Genomic DNA, 27,184 nt, shown 5'->3' on the forward strand with positions numbered 1-27,184 from the left:
TGCCATTATCAAAAGGTCAAGTGGTGCGTCACATACTATAAATACTAATCTGAATGGGAAAATGAGGCGCTCCAACAAGTTGTGTGGGGATAGTGAACTGATCAGTCAGGGTTTTAATGACAGCGTAATGTCAATTTCTCTTGCCATTAATGATAATCGATTGACAATGAATGACAATAAGTTATTATGTGCTGCAGATGTATATGTATTCACAATGTTTCTTTCAGAGGTTAGTGAGGACAAGAGTTGTTCAGTAACAAAAACAAAATCAAATATTTATAGGCTCAAATCCCACATGATTGAGAAAATGCCTTTTAGCATCATCTCATGAATAAAGTTTTTATGTTTTGTTTCATGGGAGGGTCTTTAAACTATCTAAGATGCCCGCATGCATTTTATTGACTGATTAAATCCATTAAAGTTTACTGTGAATCAACTTTTAAAAGTTCATCAACTTTTAACCTTTGTGGAATTTTTTTTATTCTGGTTAGTCTTATCTGTAAACATTAGGATCTCATTTAAATTCACTTATTCTAAATGCTAATGGGTATGCTGCCCTTAGCTTGGCAGGCTGCAGAGTTTTCTAGGTCTCTCATTGACATGCATACGTTTTGTCCTTCATACTATATTTCATTTGAATGCAAGTGTTTCTTAAATTATGACTGTATTAAAACAATGGAGATTCAAACACATTGATCTTCATGATGGAAGAAAGGACAAACTTTCCAATTCATTATAGAACCTCTACGGTACTATAATATAATTATTGGCAGTTATTAACAGTTGCTGACTTCCAAAATGTGATCTTATGATTTAATCATAGGACGATGGTTAAATTGACATTTTTGTTATTATTATGCTTATTATCAATTCAGATTGGTTTATTTTAACAGGTCGAGCCATTAAGCATGTGAAGGAGTCGATTTTCACCTCTGATGCTGGAGCCAGGAGGGGCGTACCAAAAGTGCTGGTTGTCCTCACTGATGGCCGCTCGCAGGATGATGTCAATAAAGTGTCTAAGGAAATGCAGATGGACGGTTTGTAGTCTCTTCCACATACAAAAAAAAACTGACAGAAAAGAAACAAAGGAAAAAGCATATTATCCATAATCAGAATCTTCAACCTGGTGAGAAAGCCGTTAATGTCATCTACTATCTTCTTTTTTTTATTTTTTTTTATCCCACTCCCTAGGATACATCATTTTCGCAATCGGCTTTGCGGATGCTGATTATGGGGAACTAGTCAACATTGCCAGTAAGCCTAGCGACAGGCATGTCTTCTTTGTGGATGATTTGGATGCTGTGAAGAAAATCGAAGAGCAGCTCATTACTTTTGTCTGCGAGGCAGCCACTGCCAGTGAGTAACCTCACGTTGGAAACGTAACAAATGCAAGTCGAATAATCTAAATAAAGCACCCGTTTGTAACATCTAGCTTGTCCATCTATTCTGATGAGTGGAAACAGCATGGCAGGTAAGAAGTTAAAGATCGTCAAAATGACAGGAGGGGGGTGATGACGACTTGTCTCCTGCAGGTTTTCGTATGATGGAGAAGTTTGGTTTGGTGGAGAAGGAGTATAACAAAATATCCGGAGTTTCTCTGGAGCCGGGTTCATTCAACAGCTTCCCATGTTATAGGTTGCACCGTGACGCTCTGGTCTCGCAGCCCACCAAGTGAGTCAGCACAGGGGAGAGAAATCTAAAAAATAGCCTTTCTTGGTTTAAATGACAAGTTTTCCCAAATTTTAAAGCGGAAGTTAACCTTAATTTATTTAATTTTTTTTACAATGATATGTGACCTCACTAGTCTAAGCAGCAAAATCCAGCTGTTTTTATCCATCTCAGGAGGCGGCCATTTTGCCCCTTACTGTCGACTGAAAATGACATCAATGTTGCTAAGGTCTCAGGTAACGACCAATCACAGCTCAACTTCAGAAAACAGGTGAGCTGTGATTGGTCGTTGCCTGAGCCCTGAGCAACTGTGACGTCATCTTCAGTCGACAGCAAATGGCAAAATGGCCGCCCCCTGAGTTGGATAAAACGGCTGGATTTTGCTTCCTAACTCATATTCCACAAATGTAACATTAATCAGAATGTCATGTTTAGCTTAGTGATTTCACATATAACATATTATTGTCAAGAATTCGTTTGGGGGTTGACTTCCCCTTTACGTTTGGTTTCATTCTCTTGGCCACCACAGACATGAAGGAGCCGTTTAGTCTTTTAATTGCGGCCAGTAAAAGTGAGCTTTTTTTGTTCACTTTTAGAAGACTCCTTTGAGTTTTTAAAGGGCCATTTGTGCAAACACCCTGAAGATTAAACACAACTCAGTTAATGAGTGGCCCGGGTGTTTTTGCTTTCATTTGAAAGAGGAACTAAGTCCAATTCAGATATGATGAATTGGAATGAAACGGAATCTTGGCCCTTACAAAAAAGGAACAAGGTTCGAAAGTCATCTTATAAGGTGTTCAATGTGCAATCCGCAACATGTACTTTTAAGCACACTGAATGTTTAGACGGGCATCTAAGATATTTTAAAATGTTTAAGTATATGTTAATACTCTTAGCCAATAAACATTAGCCTGTGTTTGATATTATCATACTATAATGGGAATTTTTTAGCATCCGTTTGATAATTATATAACATTTAGACAAAACTATAAATCTTACCAATAGTTTATCGGCTCTGAAAATTTATTTATTTATTGATTTCAGATTTCAAGGGTTAACGTAAAGAAAAGTATAGCCACGAAGTATACACTATATACTTTAAAGTGGAAGTCAACCTTTAACACTTCTTGATATGTTATATGTGACCTCTCTAGTCCAAACATGACATTCTGATTAATATTACAGTTTTAGATTATGAGTTATGAAGCAAAACCCAGCCATTTTTATCCATCTCAGGGGGCGGCCATTTTGCCATTTGCTGTCGACTGAAGATGCCATCAATGTTGCTCAGGGCTCAGGCAACAGCCAATCAGAACTCACCTGTTTTATGAATATGTGTTGTGATTGGTTGTTACTTGAGACCTGAGCAACATTGATGTCATCTTCAGTCGACAGCAAGTGGCAAAATGGTCGACCCAGAGGTAGATGCAAATGGCTGGATTTTGCTGCTTAACGCATTTTCCACTTTCACAATATTACCCAGAATACCATATTTAGACTAGTGGGGCTGCATAGAACATATTATTGTCAAAACAATGCTTTGGGTTGACTTCCACTTTAAACTAAATGTGCTTAAAATGTATCGTAAACCTTCAAGTGTAATCCAAAATGCTATTTTGTCTGTGGTGTCGTCGGGGCTTTTCGTCAGCCAACTTTAAATTTAGCCTCCTTAACTAGGAGCGTTCAGTTTTTCAAAAGTGACATTGACAAGAGTGCTGAAAAGTAGAAGCTGAAATCTTTGGAACCTCAAGTGCTCAGAGGCAGCCTCCCCCAAAAAAGTTTGATTCTCTGATGAAAAAAGATGGCACTCCGAGACAGTTCGAGGCAGCCAAACGCTCCGTAAAAGCTCTGTCAAGCAGCAAAGAGACTTCGAAAAGACACCTGGTGAGTACATGCCTTCGGGGCACAGTTAACTCATTTTTTGTGATGTGTGTGTGTATGTCTGTGTGTGCATGTGCGTGTCTGCCCATTCCTACATGTGTGTACCAGGTACCTTCATCCTGAAGGTTTACCATCTGACTACACCATCTCAATGATGATCCGCCTGCTTCCCGAGACTCCACAGGAGCCCTTTGCATTGTGGGAAATCCTCGATAATAACACCAAGCCATTGGTGGGACTCATCTTGGACTGTGGGTTTATTTCAACTCGTGTCGCTTCTTTATCTTGTCATTGTCTCAATCTGCAGATTTGTGGTGTCGTCTGCAGTCTCAGCACCTCAAGATAAATCCTTCATGATGCTGCACTTTTATAAACTGAGGCTGGGGAGATTTGTTTGATTAGAACAAAGATGTGAAATTAACTCACCGAGCAACTTTTCACTTGACAAAGATAAAAATAGAGCAGTCGTTCAATTATTCTCTTGTAGTTCTGAACTATTTTTTTTCTTTCTGAGAACTATTAAAAAAAAGGCTGCTGTGGCCTGACTAAATTGAGTTCCCCTGCTTACGTCAGCAAAAATCCTTGGCACAAACATGCCACAAGATGCGACGGCGTATTAGGGCTGCGTATAAATAAATAAATAAAAAATTTGGGGAGGGAATTGGGGTAGTAAACCGAGAAAAAATCCACAAATTTACGAGGAAAAACTTGAATATTAGTGACATTTTAAAGTGGCAAATTTGCAAGAAAAAAACCCTCAAATTTACAAGAAATAAACTCAAAAATTTGTGGCATAAAGTGGCAAATTTGAGGGGGAAAAATCACCAATTTATGACAAATAAACTCAGATTTGCGAAAAATACACGTCGCCAACACAATTCCAAGTGTGCAAAATGCCTACGGTTGAAGAACTCGATAAATTATACTTTTCGGTCGGGTTTTAAAATAAGGAGATAGTAATTGCTTTAGCAGAGATTAACCATATTATATTAAACATTCACACTTTGAAGAGGCACTGCAAGAAACACAAATATACGAGTTTATTTCTCGAGTTTTTTCTTGCGAATTTTCTATTTTATAATATCGCAAATATTCAAGGTTTTTTTTACTTATACATTTGGGAGATTTTTCTCGGAATATTACCCCCCATCCCCCCAACTAAAAATATATATAATCTTATATGTGGCCTTTTTTTTTTTTTTGCACAAAAAAGAGTTTTCAACCAAGTGTAGTTTCCCCAAAAAAAATTGTACGCATAGGTGAATTTTCAAATGCCAAACATTGAATTGGCTGGGGTTCATTGTGCAACAATAATGAACATATTGTTTGTCAAATGAATAACTCTCTGATTTGTCAATTGCATGTGTCTGTGTGGTTGTTCATTATATGAAAGATATGTCTTAATGTTCATCTCTCCTAATCGCCTACAGACTCAAGGAAGAGTTTGACATTCTTCAACTATGACTACAAAGGAGACTTTCAAAGTGTCACCTTTGAAGGAACTCAAATAAAAAAAGTCTTCCATGGAAGTTTCCACAAGGTTAGTTTTTCTACTTAAAGTGAGTTGTTGACGGTGTTTTTATTATTATTATTATTATTTTAAGTATCCATTAAAAACACTTTAGCATCATTCATACCAGCCTTCCGATATTTTTGGAGTGCCTCATCGTGATTTATGAGTTCAAGTAGTCATTTTAACAGCACCAGCCCTTTATAGTGTTGAAGTATGTCTTAAGGTCAAATCTTGCTTTAAGTGAAGATCTGGATGGTTTCTTTCTTTCTTTGTTTTCTTAATTTTTTTCACACAAAAGACGCTCCCAGCGAAAAGTCGAGTGTACGTTCACATTTATTAACAGTTGTCTCATGCAAACATATGAGAGGACAAATTCAATTTATTTATATAGCGCCAAATCACAACAGTTGTCTCAGGGCACTTTCCTCTTGGAACAAATCAAAGTTCCACACTCCTCACTTAATGAAATATTAACTGAGCCTCACATGGACAAGCACTAGCGACTATCTATTGTGCTAATTGTGCAACTATCTATGCAAAGCCACACGTACAGTTTGCATACAAATGTAATGGGTATAATTCGTTTCAGCTTGTCGTGTCGCATACCATTAAAGTTGCCCACCTCTTATTACAATTCAAAAGTAAAGGTGAGCAAGGAGCTGCTAAGTTATTATATTTGCCTCATTTAAAAGTCAGTAACATTATTTCATAATGATGTACAGCTTTTAGTGATTAGCAGTTTCCATATAATTTATCTTACTATTAACGGCCTTGTTGGAAGGCAAAGTTGCTTCTGTGTGTTACAAAATGGATGTTAATCAGCCTGATAGTTCATCCAAAATATTGGAAAAATTCAAATGAGCATTTTAGTATTCCATATTTCAAGCTCGATATAGGTTAAATAATGCAGCATGTTACACTTTAAATTCAACTGGATGCCCATATTTGTGTATGAAAGATTAGCCTGTGCATAAATCCAAATCCAAATGTTCAGCTTGAGGCAATGAGTGAAGGTGGGAGGATTTTTTGACAGGCCGATCTGTGAGCGAAGAACTACAAATGAAGTGACATTTTCTTCAAGCAAATAGAAGAGATTCGTCAAGTCATGACAGCACATCACCTGCACCTTTATATAATGATAAACCCTATAAATCGACATGTTAAGCCATTCATGCTGTGGAAAAGGAACATTTGCAATCATTTAATTTTACATACCGTGGATGTTATGGATGACATTTCATGTGAGGATCTTTGAGTTCATTTTTTTATGAGAGACCCATTTGGTGTTGAATTTATTTTGTGTTCTGATTTTCCATTATATGGGGTGGCAGGAGCTCATCCTTTTAACTTTGGAGTCTTTGGAGTTTGAGTCCTGCTGTGGACAAAAGAAAATTGGACAGTCTGATTTTTTTTTTTTTTTTTTTTGTGTGTGGTGTGCAACAAAAATACTGAGTTTAAATTGAATTTACCACTGAGGGATAGAAATTAATATAATACATTTTAAAATGATTTGGGCTTTTAAAATGCTCCAGTCTCCACAACAACACAAGTATTTACAATAAATAAACTTGCAGCATATCACATAAACTTTGCAGCTGTTTGCTCTGATTACATTTATTTTTTTCAGTCTGGTGTTTGTTTAGTTGTGTTTGTGTAGTTTGGAGATAAAAATCTCTTGATAACCCTGTGTTATGGATTCTTGCAACGCACAGTACAGCAGAGTTAATAAATTTCCTCCATTTCCCCTCCAAATCATACGTGCAATATGACTGATAATGCATCACTCTCAGCAGAAGAAGCAAAAGCAATTTGTCTCATGGCTGCAAAATGATAAGCCAGACAAAAACAAACGAGGTGCCTTATAAAACACCGAGTGATGCTGGTGATGTTTGAGACTTTGTGAATAATCACCAAACGCAAACCTTTTTTTCTTCTTTTTTGTTTATTGTTATGTTTTGACCCCAATTTGCGCTTTCGTATATTCATATTTATTTATTTATTTTCAACCTGCAGTCTTGTGGTCGAGCTCATCACGATCAATATGACTCACAATCAAACCGCTCAAAGCTTTAGTCGTCATCAAATCAACTTCTTCTTTTATCCACTCGTGGCAAATTTGGTTGGGTTGTATCGTTTACTTTTGCAAGTTTCACCTATGCCGACATAACAATACAACTTTTTTCTACTGTCGTTTAGCTCACTGCTCAAATGCCAAATGAATGCTTGTCTGCGTTTAGCTCCATGTAACCATCAGTAAGACATCAGTGAAGGTGGTGTTGGACTGCGCCGTTGTGGGAGAAAAAGCCATCACTGCAGCCGGAAATATCACCACGGATGGCGCGGAGGTCCTGGGTCGCGTTGTGCGGTACCGAGGCAAACGAGACAACTCTGCCCCGGTCAGTATGGAGTCTTGTGTTGACGTACCTGCATTTTGGCGTCTACTGATTATGTCTTGAAGTCTGACAACGATGAGCATGTTATAGCACCATCCGCAAAAGCCTGTGGAGAGTTTGAAACTCCCTTCAGATCAGGAGATGTTCACCTGTCTGCATCCACGCTGCAAATAAACGATGCTTGAGAAAAGCCCCCGCTGGCTAATTGAACTATATTCCCACGCCACAAAGTGAGCCGCCATACAAATTAGATTGCATTTTATCACCAAGCTGCAGAACTACAATCAATTACTGTATGTGCTGCAGCGGTGCTCAACACGAACACGAACCGCCCCCACGTTGACTACACAGACAAACTTTTGAGTATATGCCAGTAAACTTTGCAGCTCTGCTTACCTTTTTGGATTTGATATGATAGTGCTTTTCTGTAGTCTGGTAGAAAAACTCCGGTGGCACTATTTTCGTGCCAAGCACAAGTCTGGCGCAAAGTGTGCAGTCAAACTGTATGGAAGCCCATTCCCGCTAGTAAAATTTTTTTTAAAAGAGGAGTTTTTTTTTTTTTTTTTTTTTTTTACTGTCAGAGGCCGGTTTCCGCCAGCGGGGAATTATTATTTTTTATTTCAATGTCAGAACCCCGTTTCCAACAGTGGATTTATTTTTTTTTTTTTTAGTTGAAGACCTTTTCTATCAGACGTCCATTCAGTATGCACAAGTCATCCATCGGTAAAAGGTCCGAAGACTAAGTTTGATGTTGTGAGTTTCCTCCAAAACAACAAAAATGTCAGTTTGTGAATCCATGTCTAAAATAGTCTTCAATGATGACGTCTATTATGGTGTCTGCAAAGCTTTGTCTATTTCGCCCCCCTCGAACCGTGGCTTTGGCGCTCCATGTAAAACTTTTTTTTTGGGGGGGTGGATGTGGGGGCTCAGTTGCCGAAATGTTAGGGGGGGTCACTGTTGAAAATGGGCTTCTGACGATGGGAGGAAATAATCAACAACTTGTTTTCCCCACGGACCTCTGACAGACTAGCGCAGATAGAAGATAATAGTGATAACAATTCATTCAATGAATTAATTCCTACAATGATTGTCCCACAATGCTGTCATATTTATGACTAAAATACCATGACATGCACCACACACCTTCGTGGGGCTCAAAATCTGTCTGCCTCGCTTTCAAATCCACCAAAATCATGTTACACCACCTACATTCACCACTTAGACCAGGTTTGAGCAAGTCTAGTCTCAATCTAGTCTACCTTTTGTCCAAATTGCCAAATGTGCTAGGGGGGTGAGTGCAGCATAATACACTAGAGTGTCTATCAAGGCATAGCGCTGTCTATGAAATTCACGGCACAAAAATTAAAATAAACCAGTTCTTTATATAAGAAAATATGGCCCCTATTATCGCTTGACAATGACAATTTTTTTTTCTAATTTTGACTGTGAAAATAGCAAAATTTCTGCATGTATAGCGGAAGCCAAGGTTATATATATATATATATATATGTGTGTGTGTGTGTGTGTTCGACTTGAGTCTATGGATGAGTCTATTGGTCTTATATATATATATATATACTGCAGAAAAACATATTTAAAAAAAAAAAAACTTTTATCAAACAGCGGAATAATACAATATTTGTGAATGTATAAAAGCGTAGACAAGACAAGTGCATTATTAGCCATGTACAACGCATTAAGTCTCACAGGATAGAGTGGGCGGTAAGAGATTGAGTGCTGCTTGCTGAAGGGGGACGCGTGGACTTTTTATCCACTTAACATGTCATTGACCATTAACACTAAGCTGATCACGTCGCGTCACATCAAGATGTATGTATGTCTCGAAGGCCATAAGCTGAATCTAACGTTGCGCGGGTGCATTTGCAGTTTCAGCTCCAGATGTTTGATATCATCTGCAGTACTTCGTGGCCAAGCAGGGATAAGTGCTGTGAACTGCCGGCGTTGGTAAGAACACACACACACACACACACACACACACACACACACACACACACACATACACGAATGTGCAGTCATTTGGTGGATTTCGCAGCCTGAGATAATCAGAGCCGTAATTGTGCTTGTGATCAAATTGAGTGACGATAAAACCGGAACGACCAAAAGTCAAATTAGATCCAAATGACTTGGAATCCGTTTGAATGGCGATGGCCACTGGCGAAGCATCACCGCCGTTTAACCGGATCTAATTTCATTTACAAAATCGAATTACGGGCAATGAGCACCTAGAGGATATAACGGTATGATGTTTCTATTGCTATTATGCTCTCATGTACACACATGCAGAATCAGTGCTTGGAATTCGTCATTATGCAAAGTAGTGTAGTGTTGCTTAAAAGAATAATAAAATAATTTTTCAATTATTCTCAAGAAGAACAATATCTTCTTTTTTTTTTGTCTGTGTAGATTCTCAGTCATTCCGGTCAAAGATTGATTTGAGACTGTACTCTTTTATTTGTTGAATTTTTTGTTTTTGCAGAAAGATAAAAAAAAAAAATACAGGTAATTATTCAGTTTATATCTTTCACATGGCTAAACAGGAAAACAACTGAAACAGGCATGATTAGCAAACTGTATTTCTTTTTTTCATGGTGAACAATTGAGGTAGTAAAACAGAATATGTGGGCTCCTCACATAATCCTAATCAGTTTTTTGGTGTTTTTATTGTTTTAGCGAGTTGAAGAGGAATGCCCTTCAATGCCTCATGCCTGCACCTGTTCTCAAGACAGCAAGGGACCCCCAGGACCTTCCGGACCTCCTGTGAGTCCCTGTTTATGTGATTCAGACTTAAGAATTCCCAGTAGCTATTCACGCCTTTGCTTATAGTCAAAATTAGGAACAGGAAGTTTTTTTGTTTTTTTTGTACTGTCTACATGACACTGCACATTTCCTAAGAAAGTCAATGTAATGAGTTGCGTTAAATGGATTGAAATGAATCCAATCATTATTTTTGCATGATGCTAACTATCTCACTTTCTAGAATACCGAAAGTATTTTAGTTGTGAGAGCAAAGAACTAAGTAACACGTAAACAAGCTCATTCATAGCCTGAAACTTCTTCTTGTCATGATCTTCATTTTTCAATTAGTCTCAGTCTTTCCATTCATTCACCATATGGCCTGTGCTTTCTGCTATTCACTTAAGACACTAAACTCTCAATCATTGCGTCCGCCTCTATCATCGGCACCACATAGTTTGAGAGAGCAATTAAATGTTGATTCCATTCATCACAGAAGATTAGGATCTGCCAGAATTGTCGTCATCCCGATGCAACCAAGTCAGGTCCACTTTCTCATTTGAGGAATCCACATGTCCACTTGCCAGCGTCTTTCTAATTTTTTGTAATTAGGTCTCACTTAAGAAGCCTGTAGTGCGGCGATACTGCAGTTCAGCAACAAAGAGCCAATATATATGTTAATGCACAATTCCTACCATTTTGTTATTGTCCTCCCTTTGCCTATTTTTTTGCGCATTCATTTTTATTTCCCTTTGATTCTTCAACCAACAGCAGCGCAACATACAGCTGTGATACTGTCTTTGTGGCCATCCTATTATTTTCTTTTACGTCCCCTTCATCCCAACACTGAGTCTCTCTTTTTTTCCTGTTGCTTTATGTCCCCTATTCACGGTGTTTGTGTGGCCCCGCAGCTTTGAACAGACTACTTAAATCACATTGTAACTGCGGAATGTGGCCGTCAGTGACTGCCATGGTGGGATAAATCTTTTCAGTGCTACAACAGCACACCGGTCTCCGCGTGCGGTTCGATGTGTGTCTCCTGTCGACCACGTAACATAACCTTCTTTCAGAACTAAATTCAATTGCTAAATCTGCAAGTAAGTACGCTTGATGTATGAGATGTACTGCAACCCTCCTGTTACATTTGTTTCAAATTTTAGTACACCAAAAATGTCAGCGGGTCAGCATGTTGAACCATTAAAAATGACATTCTTGTTAACTCATTCACTGCCATTGACGGCTATAGACGTCAAAAATTCATTTGAACTATTTCTATTAGATTAATTTTTTTTTCCACTTTTGTTAAAAAGAGTATGAAAACCTAGATTTTTTTTTAATTGTACTATTAGAACAGATTTAAAATGTGTCATTAATCGTGAGTTAACTATTGAAGTCATGTGATTAATTACAATTAAACAACTGTAATCGGCTGACGCGACTTAAAGATTATAAAAAATTCGGGGCGTCAGGCGATTACAATTTTTTATCGTAATTAATCGCATGACTTCACTAGTTAACTCACAGTTAATCACAAATTTGATATCTGTTCTAAATGTACAATAAAAAATATATAGGTTTTCATACTCTTGTTAGAAAAAGTAGAAACAATGTTAAACTAATAGAAATAGTTCAAAGGATTTTTTTTACGTCTATAGCCGTCAATGGCAGTGAATGAGTTAAATGAGGGTGTGACAAGGGAATTCAAAACTGTTTAGAATGAAATGAAGAAAAAGAACAATACACTTTGTATAGAGTTTTAAACTGTAACCTGGGTCAATTTGACCCATGACATGTCTTGATTGAATTAAATTAATTTACAAAAATAACTACCTGGGTGGAAGGCGGTTAATCTGCACTTTTTTAACTGTGTGCATCTGTGAAAATGCGAGAGAAAAAAAAGACTACTTTCCACCCATGCGCACAGTTAGACCGCTCTTTGCGCTAGATTTTAGTCTATGGATGAGTCTATTGGTTAAAATTGGTGGTGAGAGTTGTTCATTTGAAAATCTCTGTAAATAACAAAAAGCTCTGTTTTCAGTTAAAAATCAGTCCACATAAAAATTGATAGTTATAATAGTTACCGTTAATTTGAACATCTCTGTAAATAAAGTATTTTCAGTTAAAAATCAGTCCATGTAAAAATTCATAATGGGGACTGTCAACTGCATTCCAAAGCAACGATTTTTGTAATAACTCCAAAACTATTGGAATAACATGTCCGAAAGGAAAAATAAACACAGAGAAAAACTTTCTGGCCAATCGGAACCTTGAAGAATGTGTAATTTGGAGTTACTCATTTCCTGAAAAAGCTTACAATAGCAACAATGATGACTTGAAGAGTAGGGGAACCAAACTAAGCAGTAAAGTTCATTTGTTTTGGAATGTATTCATCCTGGCCAGAAACTTCCAAAAAGCAAACATTACATGACTTTATTAGTACTACAGCAGTACAGTATTTGATCATCAGCAATCCAAATGAAATCAAATTTGTTGCCCAGCACCTTTTCAAATCAAAGAATCACACACTGCCGTAAAGCTTGTGCTGCTCAGTAAATAGACGCTCTTAAGTCAAAGCATGTAGTAGTCCAAAGAATAACTATGAATCTACAGTTGGAAGCTGTTTTTACAACAGGTAGTAATGTCTTCCAAGTGTAATAATTTATAGCTTCAGGGACATACTGGAGCTCCAGTCTGACGACAGTTTGTTGGACTGAGACTTTACTTGCGGATACAACTCAATAGTAAGAGCATTAAAGCGACACTTTTGCTGAATTATTGAGGAAGCATCGTTTATACTAGATCATGGTAAGAATGAACTTGTACCTCGTGTTTTATGTTTATAATTTTCACAACTTTTGATAAAAATTATTTTTACCTCATTTGCAAATGACCTGGTCCATCTGTCCATTGTAAAAATCAATGTGGCCCTTATGCACAATAAAATTGCCCACCACTGCTTCAAGGCCACTACTTATTTTATACTGGTGCATATAATGAAATGCTTGTGTACAAATGTTTTAAATGGTAACAATTTCGCATACATATAAGCATGCATGTATGCGTACATAATATATATGTACGTATATATATATATATATATATATATATATATATATATATTTTGGTATATGTACGTGTATATATATTTTGGTGTGTTTCAGGGTGGTCCAGGAATACGGGGAACACGAGGAGACAGAGGGGAACCCGGCGTGACTGTGAGTCAAAGTCCAAGTGTTTTTGGTGCCATGCTAGACACATGTAATGTTTCACTTGACCAGACAAACAAATGAGTTTGTAAGCATCTTTTTATTTTAATTTAATTTTTTTGCGTATAGGGTGTCCCCCCCCTCAAAAAAAAATACTTAATTTGAAATATGAATATCTGCACATTCTAGGTAAATAAAATATGCTTCATGTTCAAAATAAAATATTTATAAAAATTCTAATACTTTGAAATGGATAGATTTGTATAACCGATTATATTTCGCCTGCATTATAGAGGCGAGAAGAGTGTACTGTGATATTCTATCGTTACCTTGAAAAAAGGAAAAAGTAAAACATTAAACTTAATGACTGATTATACATCTCTTTAAAATCTGTAATCATTTGAGCAAGAATTTGCTGAATAGACATAGTTATGCTGCCACATGAGGAAATGCAATTTGTAAACTCCTATTTGCATTAAGGTTGACTGGGAGCTTATTATCAAATGTGCTAAAAAATGAAGGAAGTGGCTGTGTGACTTTTTAATGAGTCCAAGTCATTCATGTGGTGGAGGTACAATGCTACAGGGGAATGAAGAAAGCCCTCCCAAGAGGAACAACTAAAGGAGGATCAATAAAAACACCCACAACATCTCTTAGCAGTGTTCTCACGCACTTGCTGACTATACATCCGACATATGTTTGGTCCACACCTGCTCTCCGAGGACAGTCACAGAACAGCCCCCATCTACTGCCTGTTGAGGTGGTCAAAAGATGGAATTAAATGTCCGGGATGTGAAGTGTTCACAGAGAGTTTTTTTATTTTTTATTTATGACATCCTCCTCTTTGTTCTTGAAGCACGAAAATAAACGTCACTTCGGAAAAGATAGAAAGCAGACTTCTAATTTAGCTTAGCTTAATTAAGCTAAGCTAAGTTAGAAGTCTGCTTAGCTAGCTAAATTAAACTAAGCTAAGTTAGAAGTCTGCTTAGCTAGCTAAATTAAGCTAAGCCAAGTTAGAAGTTCTGCTTTCTATCTTTTCCACTTAACTTAGCTTAGCTTTAACTAGCTAAGCAGACTTCTAAATTTGTTTTGCTTAATGTACTAGCTAGACTAAGATAAGTTAGAAGTCTGCCGGTGCTTTCTATCTTTTCCGAAGTGACGTTTGTTGCCGTGCTTCAAGAACAAAGAGGGGGATGTTATAAAAGACTTTGTGTGTAAAAGACTCTTAAGATAGTGTTGGAAAACGATCCTTTAAGTTTTCCGCGTGTTCGTAAAGTTGTTTTCAGAATCAGAGTTGAGATCGGTGAACATTTTCCTTCGAAGGTTTTATTAATTCAGAAATTTCTGGACAGAAGAGAGCACATGTGTGGCCAAACGCCATTATCTCCCCATGCGTCTGTCCCGCTCCTCCCACTTGCAGCCGCCATTATAATTCCAACATCCCAAAAAGCCCCTCCCCTTCCTGCCCTGCTGCCCCCAAGCCCCCTCCCCTTGCTCTGCCCTCTGAGTCACAAGACAATAACAAATGGTCAATTGCTATGTAAAAATTGCCCGGCCACGACCCCCCCCCCCCCCCCCCCGCCCCCCGCCGCCCCCCAGTTTGCCAGACATCCAGGCACTTTTGTAGACATAAAACTTTACAAAGGAACTGATTATAACACTTTTTCTCCCCCGAAACAGCTGGCTAATTAAGTGATAAAATGTGGAAGGACGAATCTTCAAACGTTTGGTCACATTATTACACTTATCAATCATTGCTGAGTAAGTTAGAACAGTTATGACTAAATCTAAACAGTTCTAATTAAATTGAAACAGACGATTCTCTTCAATAGCTAAGCTAAGGAGAGTGTAGTGTGCATCCCCCCCCCCCCCAATTTAAAACAGTTACCAGGTATCTTTGCCCCAAGTATAACAAATTCTAGACGTATTTGAACACAACTATACTGCCCACTCTTCCCTTTTATTCACACCCACAACCTCTGTCGAAAGCCAATTCTTCCTCGACTCTTTCTCTATCTATTTATGGTTTAATAAAAGTACAATATACTGTATGTACAGCCTCAAAAGCCTACACAGACTCACCATGTACCATTGGAGAGTGTCTATAAATCAAATTGCTGAATGCGCGCGTGGGTGAGTCGCCAACTGTCATGTTTTTGCAGTCCAGTCCAGTCCCAAGTCGAGTTCGACCGCATGAAACACTGCGACACACAGCTCGTCATCAACCTTTACACCCACACGTGTGTTGACAAAAGCTGCACAGCTACTGAAGCTTAGGACCCCATTTCCCGATTTTAAAGCATCCCACAGGTGTCTCGGGTGCCTTAATGAACTCTAACATCTCGTATATATCATTAGGCACTGGTAAATTACTGTTGCCCCTGCACATAAACATATTAACAAATACAAATTATATGAATAAATAAATAAATAAATAACCCCTGGATGTTGGCTAACGAGCATGGATTTTATTGACAAACCCAACATTTTCCAACAAAACAATTCAATGGGTCCCACATACCCATCATTATTCATGATATAAAGTATTCCAAAGCAGTGTATGTTTCTATATTTATACTATGGTGCAGTGTAACTAATCATCCAGCTGTGAAAGGAGCTTTGCTGTTCCGTGCCCCCATTCTCTTCACGGTTATTTATTCTGACATATGGAAAAGGTATTTTTTTCGATAGACTTCTTCCTACCACTTGCGCTCAAACATGTCGGGTGGTCTTTCAGTTAGTCGATGAGAAAATATTATTGTTATTGGACAGCGTGTCAAGCGATGAACATGAGATGGCCCACCCAAGAGTCTTTCTCGAAATTCCCAAGAATTCACCAAAAAGCAGAATAAAGGACATTTTTATTCTTCTTTGCAGATCATGCGTGTCCTGCGAGATGCATTTCAGGGTACTATTGGCACGTTCGTATGCCGCACGCATGCTCGCCGGCAAGATCACAATTGCTTCGTAGCGGTCTTACCACTGCAGCTTCTGCCACGGAATTTGAAGAGGTCGACTGTTCTGTTGACTTCATGCCACCACCAGCACATTTCCATGCATTTGTAATGTGGAGATAAACTGCACAGATCTTAAAAAATAATGATATTTCTAAACTGTGCGTTTCATGGCGATTCAATTATTTTTCAATATTTTCTCAGGTAACCTAATAAGTAACAAAAATATTTCAAATTGCCTAAATCTACCTAATATTGTAGCTGCTGAGTACAAGTGACATTAATGAATTAGCAATACTCAACAACCGTATTCAAAAGATGAGAATTATTTATTTATTTTTTATTGTAATGGTTTTTTTGTAGGGGCCTCAAGGGCCTGTGGGAGAGGCTGGCTCTGCCGGACCACCTGGACCACCAGGTCCTCAGGGACCCAGTGGCCTCTCCATTCAGGGGCCTCCGGTAAGATTCACTTGTTGATGTGATAAACGATATCTATGTACAATATTAGATCAATTCCACTTAGATAATATTTAAAGTTGTACTATTGATCATAAATGCATGCAAATTATATATTGTAACAGGAAAAAAAATAGTTTCCTCAACTGGGCAGAAAGATCACATTGTTTTCATAAGTTCTGTGCTATCAAACACCTGCCAGCATAAACTGTCAAAAGATATCTTGCCAAACATTTGTAGGCTCAAATCCAAAACTCACTCGTGTTAGGGGAGAACTTTATGAAGAAAACTGATGTTGGTTTCTTGGGTCCCTAGATAGCGGTCGCTATGACCACTATCACTCAGACAACTGACGTGGGGAACATTGTTTTGCAGGGGGCTGCTGGGGAGAAAGGAGAGACCGGAGAGATCGGCCCAGCTGGCCCAATGGTAAGAGTTGCTCTGTATCTTTATAAAACATCAACGGCTCTATTTTTGTAGGCAGCGCATTTGCAGCAATTTTTTTCTGATCCGGCATATTTCATTTATTCATGTATTTATATATTTATTTTTGGTTTTGTTTATTTATATATTTGTTTATGTATTTAATTGATTCTTTTTAATTATTTAAAAAATATATATTTTTTAAATATTTTAATAATAATAATAATAATTATTATTATTATTATTATTATTGTCAATGGGGTTGGGGGCGATCTGCATTGGCCACTTGTCTGAGAAATTACCAACACCGGGTCTAACCCACCTCTGTGCAAAGTTTGCTGTGCGCCGCGCAGGATTTACGCTGAAAATAGAGCCCGCAATCGTGTAAAAGTGAGATAAAGGCAGACGTCAAACAGAGTTGTTTGGTAGGCGGCCCAACAATCACTTATTCCGTTCCTCACTCCATTTTGGTCTTGATCAAATGAACTGAAACCCAGCTGTGACTAAATTTTTATTCTCTGTGTTTGCGTGTGCTTAATAAATACAAATGAGCATCCCGTGAATTATCACTGAAGTGCCTGCAGACAGATGTCAACAAGTCAAAAATTTGCAGATATTTCAAAATTCTGTCCAAAATATAACTCGTCATATATGATGTGCTATGAGAGGTTTATAAAATAAAGGAGTTTTTATCCATTTTGTGAATAAAATTTAGACTTTTTATTTAAGTCTTTAAATTATCAGTTACTGCCCTGCCAGAGCAAATTAAATATTAATCTGGGACGGGTTCTGTGAGCACTGCAAGTCCCACATAAGTGCTACTTATAGTTCAGTTTATTAAAAATGGAGTCCTTGGCTGACACTCTAACCCAACTCCAAACTAAAGACCGCTGAGTTTCAAATAATCTCATTTTTGAGTATTTGGGTAACAAATGGTTTCCTGTTGATAATGACCTCATTTCAATCAATCAACAAGCTGAGCAGCGTCCTCAATTGTCGAAAGTATTAATTTCCGACATTTCTTTCACAAATGTGTGTTAATGCAATAGTTAAGTCACGCTTGCAGTAGATACAGTATTTGTATGGAAAACACTTACAGGCCATACATGACCTTCATCCTTTTATTGCCACCTATGCATGCACACGATGTTACCTTGGAATCATGGGATGGAAGAATAGGAACGTGTGTAGGTGTGTGTGTTTGCGTGATGGCCTCCATTTTTCAAGCGCTTACAGCAAATATCACCAATAGAACTCTATACCTCTCCCTCTATCCCTTTCTTTTCTCTCTCCCTCTTTGCTTTCTTGTCGATCTTCATTCCTTCCTCCATCTGTGGCTGCAGTAAATACCGTGTAACCTTGTCATCAGCATCTCCTCATCTTTCTTCCAGTTCGATAGGAAAGAAAACGCTGCTACAATGAACAGCAAAGTGTGCGTTTGGGCATCCATCTTCCTTATCTGGCTTTTTCATTTTATCAGCGTGTGTTTGTGTGTGTGCCATCATGTAATTATTTGTTTTGTCTGAGCAAGGAATATATATTTCTATGTGTGTTCATATCTTCGTTATCACAATAGTCTTCAAGCAGTGTTTGGAAATGTGTGTTTGGCAACACATTTTACTTTAATATTCAGAATTTCGAGTCAATTCATCCCTCAAAATTACCATATATATATATATATTTTTTTTTTTAACATTTATATATATAAATTCTGTTGTTTACTTTGAATGTTTACTATGGAAATAAATTGCTCTCTTTCAGTATGCACAAGAAAATACAGTAATTGAAAACAATATAAATCTCTACATGAAGATTTTTTTTTTTCCTCCTAGAAACTAAAATAATATATATATATATATATATATATATATATATATATATATATATATATATATATATATATATATATATATATATATATATATATATATATATATATATATATATATATATATATATATATATATAGCGCAGTACTGTCATAAATAATGACTGGACTCAGCTAAAAGGGAAGCGTATCATTGTGTAGATGACATTAAATTGACCTGCTGCAAAATGTCCACCCCTTTAATGAGTTTTGACAACATGTTACTGTTACTCATTATCTTAACAAATTGCATAAAACAAATTCAAATGAATTAAGAGGCAGTTTGTGTGTGGCGCGGCCGCCAAATCAACATTTGTCAAAATCCAAATCATATTATGGTTAATGATGTGTAGCAAGGTAAGGCAACATTTGATCCATAATCGCATTTTAAAATTGTTTGTAAACAAATTGCACGCTGAAGACTTTGGCCAAAGTCCCTTTTTGTTGCAGCATTTGACGAAAACTTCAGTGTCCAATTTTTTTCACCGCATCCCCAATCACGTCTTCACTAAATGTTCTAATTCAGATTCCCAACCACTGTTTGACAGCACGCTAGCGAGAGGTCATCCGGTGTGCCGGTGGAAATGATCCAATTTGCCTTACTTGGGCTGGAAACGACTGCAAATAATGTGTCTTTGTTCATCTATGTAGGCGTGCCAGCAACAGTGACAGACAGAACAATTAAAATCTCTTCTGTTAGATGATAAAAGGTCCAATTAACCTACGGGTCCACCTGTTGCCATTCATACAACATAATAATAGCTTCTAACTAACTGTGTGAGTAAATTGAGACAAGATCATCATTATTATTTCAGCTTTCAGCATATAGAGTTTGTGACATTTGTGTTTGGTTGTGCGCAGTGAGATTATTCAAATCCTGCTCGTTTATGTTGTGTTTTAGGGCGTTCCTGGAAGTCAGGGTTCCGCCGGTAGGGATGGCCCCCCTGGAGCGAGGGTAAGACATATTTTGTTACTCGGACAGTTTCAAGTAAATGAGTTTGAAATCCTTATTAGGACTTATCGTTTTAAATGAGCAACCACCCAGTTAGTTGCCTCTGCTGTGTGCCAATGGGAGTCATAAATCTCCAAACCACTCCCATTCATCAAGCGGTTATACATTGTTGATATTGAAAAACTGCTACGTCAAGGCTTTTTGCGAGGCAAATAGTTTAGCCTCTCGAAACGATCCGCCCCTACACTGAGCAGCAGTGGAATCCCACCTCCACATTCAGAAACCAAAAAACAGAGCAACTTGTACAAGTAAGGTGACCATATTAGAAGATCATGAATGTGATCATGTTCACAAACTGGATCTTGACACTGAGCAGGAAGTGGATAAAACCCTTTTTGTTTCTGAAAGTGAATTCTTGTTCTCCGCAGAAGAGCAATTCTTACACTATTTCAGCTGTATTTGTCTTTGTATATCGGAGAAAGTTTAATTGTGGTACTTGGTAGTACCGATTACAAACGTGCCCCTACTTCTTTGACAGCTACACTTCTAACTTCTGACCGTTTTTTTTTTTTTAATAGCATTGCAGGCCATGTTAAGTCATTTTTAGAATATGCTGCTGGCTATTAAAAAAATGGATGGCGGGCTGCAAATGGCCCCCGGGCTGTAGTTTGGACACCACTGCCCTATATCTTTTACAACGTCCTCCAATCAAATTCTACAGACTAGAGTGACCTTAATATAAATAGTTTTAGTGGATGTTGGTTGGGGGCATGACATTTGTAAAGCTGAAGTTCATGATGGAATTTAAAGTTTCATTTAGTTTCTTTTTTTTCTTAAAAGAGGTGTAATAATAGTGAGTGTCGGAAAAAGTTGTGGGTTTGATATGCAAAGACCCAAAGAAACTGACAACTAACTAACTAACTAAAATAGTGGCAAAATTCCTCTTCATTAACTCAGCCATTTTCACTGAAGCAACCCCCTTCGCTCCCGGCTGTTTTACTGGATTTTGATTGATTTAGCAAGGCCCATAGAATATTGTCCTATTGCTATAGAAACATGGAACCTAACAAAAAAAAAATATTAGTCTCTTTTTTCATCAGGAAAAACAAAGCATATGTCTATCTGTTTCCGTTTTGCAGAAATAAGCCTTAGAATATAGCTAAGTTTCATCATCATTCACAAATCGGTTTAGAAATGTGGGTAAATTAGCTTTTTTTTTCAACATGGTTGAACTCTTTTTCTCTGCTGCCACCTTCTGGCCGTTTTTGTAATAACTACCATTTCTTCAACCGTCCTCTGCAGTTGAGAGGCTGCATCAAAGCCTTCTGTGTGCTCTGGCATAAAAAAACTTTTCTTTTTCTTTTTTTTTAAACATATAAATACGTCTTTGGGACACTTTAAACATTTTAAATGTTTTTGGGAGCAAATGAGTTTAGGTGACTAAAGCTAATAAGCAAAAATGTTTTCCTCATTTTTTAGCTCCTTGTCAAGGTCAAATTAATGATGTTAAAAATGTCCTGTTACTTTGGATTTCTCTTGTTTTGGTTGTCATTGTGGAGATCAACATAATGCAGGGGTGGATCTTTTCTAGCGGGTCACAGGGCTGCTGACCACCCCGAAAAATGTGCTTATCACCTCTTAACAAAAGCTGTGATGTTTTTTTTTTTTTTTTTTTGTATTTCTTGGAAGTCTTGGTTGTGAGGCCAGTAACTTCACAATCACATCCCAAACTTGGCTGTTTACACTGGTTGACTTCTTTGAGAATGTTTGTAGTCTTGTAACAATACAAGAAGTGGATTTTTCTTGTTGCATATGAACACAATCAAGTTTTTGTGGAAATGTGAGATGTGAGTTTAGCATCTCCAGTGTGTCTTTAGTTGGTTCGGTCCGACTTGACTGCGCGGACGCTTGACTCCTGGGCGCCTCTCACTCTCCCGTCATTTGTTACCGTGTGAAGAATGTACAAAGCGGTGTTGGAGTGAGTGTTTTCGATTGGACGGATGAATATCCCCTCGATACCGTCGCTGCCTCCGAAAACGAAACGCCGCCGGGAATGTTCCCAGCGAGCTTTGTCTCTCACCAAATAGGATTCAACGTAGTAATAAGCAAGCCAACGGACGTAAGCAGAACTCCGAGGCTCGCTCGTTGGAATATCTCAGGGCTTGTGTATCTTCAGCTGTGTTCAATATTTTAGCAGTGGCGTTGCTTTGTATTGGCTTCACTTCAGACAGGCTGAAATGAGAGCCATGTAAGGCGAGAATCCGTGATGAAAGAACACCGGGCGCTTTTCGAAAAAAGCAAAGCCATCCATTTTCCCCCGTTTGGATGATAATTCCAGTTTCCAAGGTGAATAACACTGAATTTGTGCGACTGTGCGACAAAACCGCAGGAATATTTAGAAGCAACCAAAATAAATATCAAGTCAACCTGAAACTCAAAAGTGAAGGTGCTGGAGATGTGTTTAGAAGTTTAAAGAACCGTGTTGCTCTAAGATGATCTGGAAATTCACAGACAATAAGAACATGGATGATAGGTGTGTATTTTCTTTGCACGGGTCACAGGGTCTTCCAGGTAATAATGGACCGCAGGGTCGACAGGGGCCGCCGGGCCCTCTAGTAAGTTTCCGCTTTCTTCGAATTACCCGGAGAATACGTTCCTGTCAGGTACATTCAATAACCAAGCAGCACTTTCCATCTCTCAGGGAGCCCCGGGTGCACCTGGAGCTCCCGGACCAATTGGATCAGCAGGTCCTCAAGGGGAGCACGGACTTTCGGTAAGCTGATTCATATTTCATCATTTATAAATTGAATGAATATAACATTGTGTTGATTCCAATTCACGTGGCCACGAATCTTCAGTCATTTTAAAACCTTTTTTGCCTTATTGTAGAAAGTCAAGCAATTCCCTGCACTTTGCTCAGGAGGATTTTCTCAGTTTGAGTGCAATTCTTCACAAACTCCATTTTTCTCCTTTTAGCAGCTCTCCTCTGAATGATGCGTCGACATTTGCAACGAAAGCATAACTGGTCAATGGTCATGTTGACAAGTGTTTTAACACACTTAAGATTTGTGTTCATTGGGAATACCTGTGATGCATTCCTTCTAATATATATATATATATATATATATATATATTAGGGGTGTTAGAAAAATCGATTCGGCGATATTACAGCGTGCAATTCTTGAATGGATTTTGTTTATGGAAATATTCAACAAAACGTCATATTTTGGGTTAGGGTTCACTCGTTAAGCATGGAATAATGTTATATTAATGGAGCATTAATTTTCAATGCTGTTCAAACTTGCAACAGATTGTTTAAATGCAGTGGCTAACAGTTATAAGCCTGAGGTTTGAGATAAAAGGCAGCTGTTGTTTACTGATTAGTATTTTCGGAAATTTAAGTTAAAAAAAAAATCACAATAATCAATTTATAGATTTATATCGGGATTAGTTAATTAATTAATCTGTATCAAATTGAATCGTGACCTATTAAACAACTGTACATGGCGACACTTTTGTCCGGTATTCCATTGTTCATATAAAATAAAACCGATTTATAATTTTTAGACCGATTCATTAGTCCGTGTGCCGGCGCACTCGCATCGTTAAACTCAAAATCGGATTTCCGGGTCAAATCGGTGTTTGTTACACCCCTAATATATATATAGCAAAAGATAAGCACTGCTTAAAATATGCAAATAAAACAAAATGAGGAGCAGTAAAAATGGAGACGGCATAATGAGGGAGAAGTGACTGATGTAATCGTTTTGGGAAACTCATTTCTGGAAAGGTTGGAAAAAATGTATAAATACTGAGATTTAAAAAAAACTACTACCTCACTTGTTACTTGTTACTATTCACACGCGTAAGTATAAAAGCACAACTTTCAAAATAAAGGCACTGCATATTACGTTTCAATTTGACTTTGTGGTCACTGTGGGAGGGCCCGATTGTGTTTATTTATAGGAACACTCCATTTCCACGGTAGCACCGAAGTAGCAATTTACCATCAGCCAATCAACACACAGCAGTGTGTGCATCTCTTTATAACTTCAAATAAACACCCGGTCCTGTAGTTCAGTGAATCCATGTAGCGGCGCAATTTGAGGGCTGGCAGTATTTTGGGTTCAACTCCTTAGCACGCCGCACACTGAGGAGTTCCACTTGAAAAGTTGAATTGCACTTTTAATAAAGCAATTTGCATCACGAAGAGCCCGTCCTCCACAATATAATTGTCGTCCATCACACAAATGATAAACAGGCTTTTTTTTACTCCAAGGCTGCAATATGCTTAACTTGATTCATAAATCACAGGCGAGTAATATTTATCATTTATTTGCTTCCAGATTACAATGTGCTGCGCTCTGATATCCGGGGGTTTTGCTTGGCAGCTTTTTGGTGTATGTGATGTGAGCAGATAGGATCCGTGTGCTTTACAGTAACGCCAGAAGCCCTCCAGGCCACAATTTTGTGTACACTTTTATGTGCACACAAACAACCTGCATGGATGGATGATATTTCCCCCCCCAAAACTTCAAAAGTACTGTTTGTGGTAGCCATTGTCAGATTTGTATTCTCCTCGTGTGCTTTACTTTGTAGGGTCCCGCTGGTATCAAAGGAGATAAAGGAGAAAGAGTAAGTCTGCCGACTCCACAGTCAATCAATAGTGGTTAGAACTAATCCAATTTTTTTTTAAATGGAAATATTACTTGCACACACTCAACAACGGTATTTTAATTTTGAAGGAATCAATCCCTCTCCTCTCATTAAATGTTTTTTTTTTTTTTTTTTTCGCAAGCATTTCTCCTCGTTTCAAGGAAAGCCAATCAAGTCCGAGTTCATGCCTCGGATTTGTAGTGCGGCTTTTTGACGACACAGTTTACCACCCTGAGTGAAACCGTCATCCGTCCAATTTCATCTACTTTTACGGTCATTTGTGTCCTACTGCGCTTCATTTACTGGAGGAGAGAAGGTCTCTCCAGGAACCCCCCCCCCCATCCGTATTATAATTTTGTGCCTGGTGGGCATCTTCCCAATGATGAAACTCACTTCAGTGATGGTGTATGATCATTTAACTGGCACAAGTAAAAACTTTTATTGGAAATAGTCTCATGAAATATTTAATTTAGCGCGCTAGTGCCACCCGCATCTGTTGTGGGTTTGTAATAAATGGAGCAGGCGGCATTTCACAAATTTGCTGGAGGCTTCTCACAAGGCCTGCAGACGTTTTCTGGATGCGTTGAAACAGGGGCGTCACTAGGTTTCATGGAAAGGGGGGGTTGGGGGGTGATTAATGTGTGATTAATCGTGAGTTAACTTTTGAAGTCATCCGATTAATTACAATTAAAAATTGTAATCGCCTGACGCCCCGAATTTTTAAGCATCTTTAAGTCGCGTCAGGCGATTACAATTTTTAATAGTAATTAATCATGACTTTAACTCACAATTAATCACTAATTTTATATCTGTTCTAAATGTACAATAAAAAAAAAATAGGGTTTCATACTCTTGTTAACAAAAGTAGAAAAAACGTTAAACTAATAGAAATAGTTCAAATTAATTTTTTTACGTCTATAGCCGTCAATGGCAGTGAATGAGTTAAGGTTTTTGATCTTTTTAGTAAAAAAAACAATATATATATATATTTATAGAAAAAAAATACACAACCAATTAATTTAGGGAGGGCTTAAGAACATTTTAGTTAGGCTTGAGCCCCGTAAATAAACACCATTGTGTTGAAATGCTTTTTGCACGGAAAGAGAACAGCAAGTTCCTCATGTGATGTGCTCAAAATGGAGTATTGGGACACACCTCAGTGAAGTAATCGAGAGTCGAGCTAGATCCATTAATTGAACTATTTCTATTAGTTTAACATTTTAACACTCATTTTGTTTTTTGTTTTTTTTTAATTATTATTCATTCACTGCCATTGACGGCTATAAACGTAAAAAAATCATTTCAACTATTTCTATTAGTTTAGCTTTTTTTTTCACTTTTGCTAGCAAGAGTATGAAAACCTAGATTTTTTTTTTATTGTATTTAGAACAAATATAAAATGTATGATTAATTGTGAGTTTACTAGTGAAGTCATGCGATTAATTATGATTAAAAAGTGTAATCGCCTGTCACCCCTAATTTTTAATCATCTTTTTTTTTTTATGAATTGATGGCAGTGAATGAGTTAATGAAGACATTTTGTGCATCTCTAAGCTTCCAAACTTGAGGGAACAGTTTGTGGGGGGAGTTCCTGGTCTCCTCTTTTATCCGATTATGCAATGCACTATATATTATACTGACTAGATCCCCAATGTACCGCACTCGGAAAGACCATCACCAACCTGCCCACTTATCGTATGACCTACTGGTCTGGAAGAAAAGTACACCATAAAGAGAAACCTATTTGATCATCTGTAGTGTCTGTGTATAAATATGTGTGCTTTTCCCCCTCAGGGTGACGTGCAGTCCCAGGCAGCTGTGCGTGCTATTGCAAGACAAGTGTGCGAGCAGCTCATTCAGAGTGAGTCATCGGCAAAATAAAACACAGACACTTCATTAGGGTACACTTTCACACATATAATACGATTATGTGCAATATTTATATACACAATTGATCGGAGAATTAATTAGGACAAATTTAACTATCAGGGAGGTACAGTGGGGCATGAAAGGCAATTTTTTTTTTAAAGAATTATTGAATAAGTAAGCAGAAAATACCAATAGGTGTTTGTATTATTTAAAATAAAAAAAACATCTATAAATATAATGGGGAAAAAATATATCTTTCAGCATACAAATGTATTTACAATTTTTACATTTGTCAAAAATAATTTCAAATCTTTAAAATGTTGTAGCTGTCAACGTTTGTTAGACTATTTATTTATTTACACTCATTCACTCCCAGCCATTTTCACTGAAGCAACCCCCTTCGCTCCCTACTGTTTTGCTGTATTTTGACAGATTTTGCAAGGTCCACAGAATATTCTGTTTTATTGCTATAAAAAAAAAAATATGGAACCTACCAAAAGAAAGATTAGAGTCTCTTCTTTCATCAGGGAAAATAAAGTATATTTCTATCCGTTTCCGTTTTGCAGCAATTAGCATTAGAATATAGCTGAGT

The 27,184-nt window shown here is 37.6% G+C and overlaps 1 protein-coding gene across 2 annotated transcripts in view; it reads left to right on the forward strand.

Annotated features, from left to right (window-relative positions):
- col14a1a (collagen, type XIV, alpha 1a) overlaps positions 1–27,184 on the forward strand; it is a 106,789-nt gene that overhangs the window by 70,503 nt on the left and 9,102 nt on the right. For both annotated transcript variants that reach the window (XM_086077787.1, XM_086077788.1), the window contains exons 28-44: positions 894–1,037; positions 1,192–1,356; positions 1,433–1,471; positions 1,533–1,671; positions 3,658–3,800; positions 4,980–5,089; positions 7,300–7,458; positions 9,343–9,420; positions 10,147–10,233; positions 13,371–13,424; positions 16,733–16,828; positions 17,201–17,254; positions 20,017–20,070; positions 22,629–22,682; positions 22,769–22,840; positions 24,667–24,702; positions 26,518–26,584. In XM_086077787.1, coding sequence (XP_085933913.1) covers positions 894–1,037; positions 1,192–1,356; positions 1,433–1,471; positions 1,533–1,671; positions 3,658–3,800; positions 4,980–5,089; positions 7,300–7,458; positions 9,343–9,420; positions 10,147–10,233; positions 13,371–13,424; positions 16,733–16,828; positions 17,201–17,254; positions 20,017–20,070; positions 22,629–22,682; positions 22,769–22,840; positions 24,667–24,702; positions 26,518–26,584 — 1,551 coding nt within the window. The remainder of the gene's footprint in view (positions 1–893; positions 1,038–1,191; positions 1,357–1,432; positions 1,472–1,532; positions 1,672–3,657; positions 3,801–4,979; positions 5,090–7,299; positions 7,459–9,342; positions 9,421–10,146; positions 10,234–13,370; positions 13,425–16,732; positions 16,829–17,200; positions 17,255–20,016; positions 20,071–22,628; positions 22,683–22,768; positions 22,841–24,666; positions 24,703–26,517; positions 26,585–27,184) is intronic.

This window comes from Leptonotus elevatus, chromosome 6 (genome assembly GCF_054856555.1).
Source record: "Leptonotus elevatus isolate MCC_2025b chromosome 6, RoL_Lele_1.0, whole genome shotgun sequence".
NCBI classification, from domain to species: domain Eukaryota; kingdom Metazoa; phylum Chordata; class Actinopteri; order Syngnathiformes; family Syngnathidae; genus Leptonotus; species Leptonotus elevatus.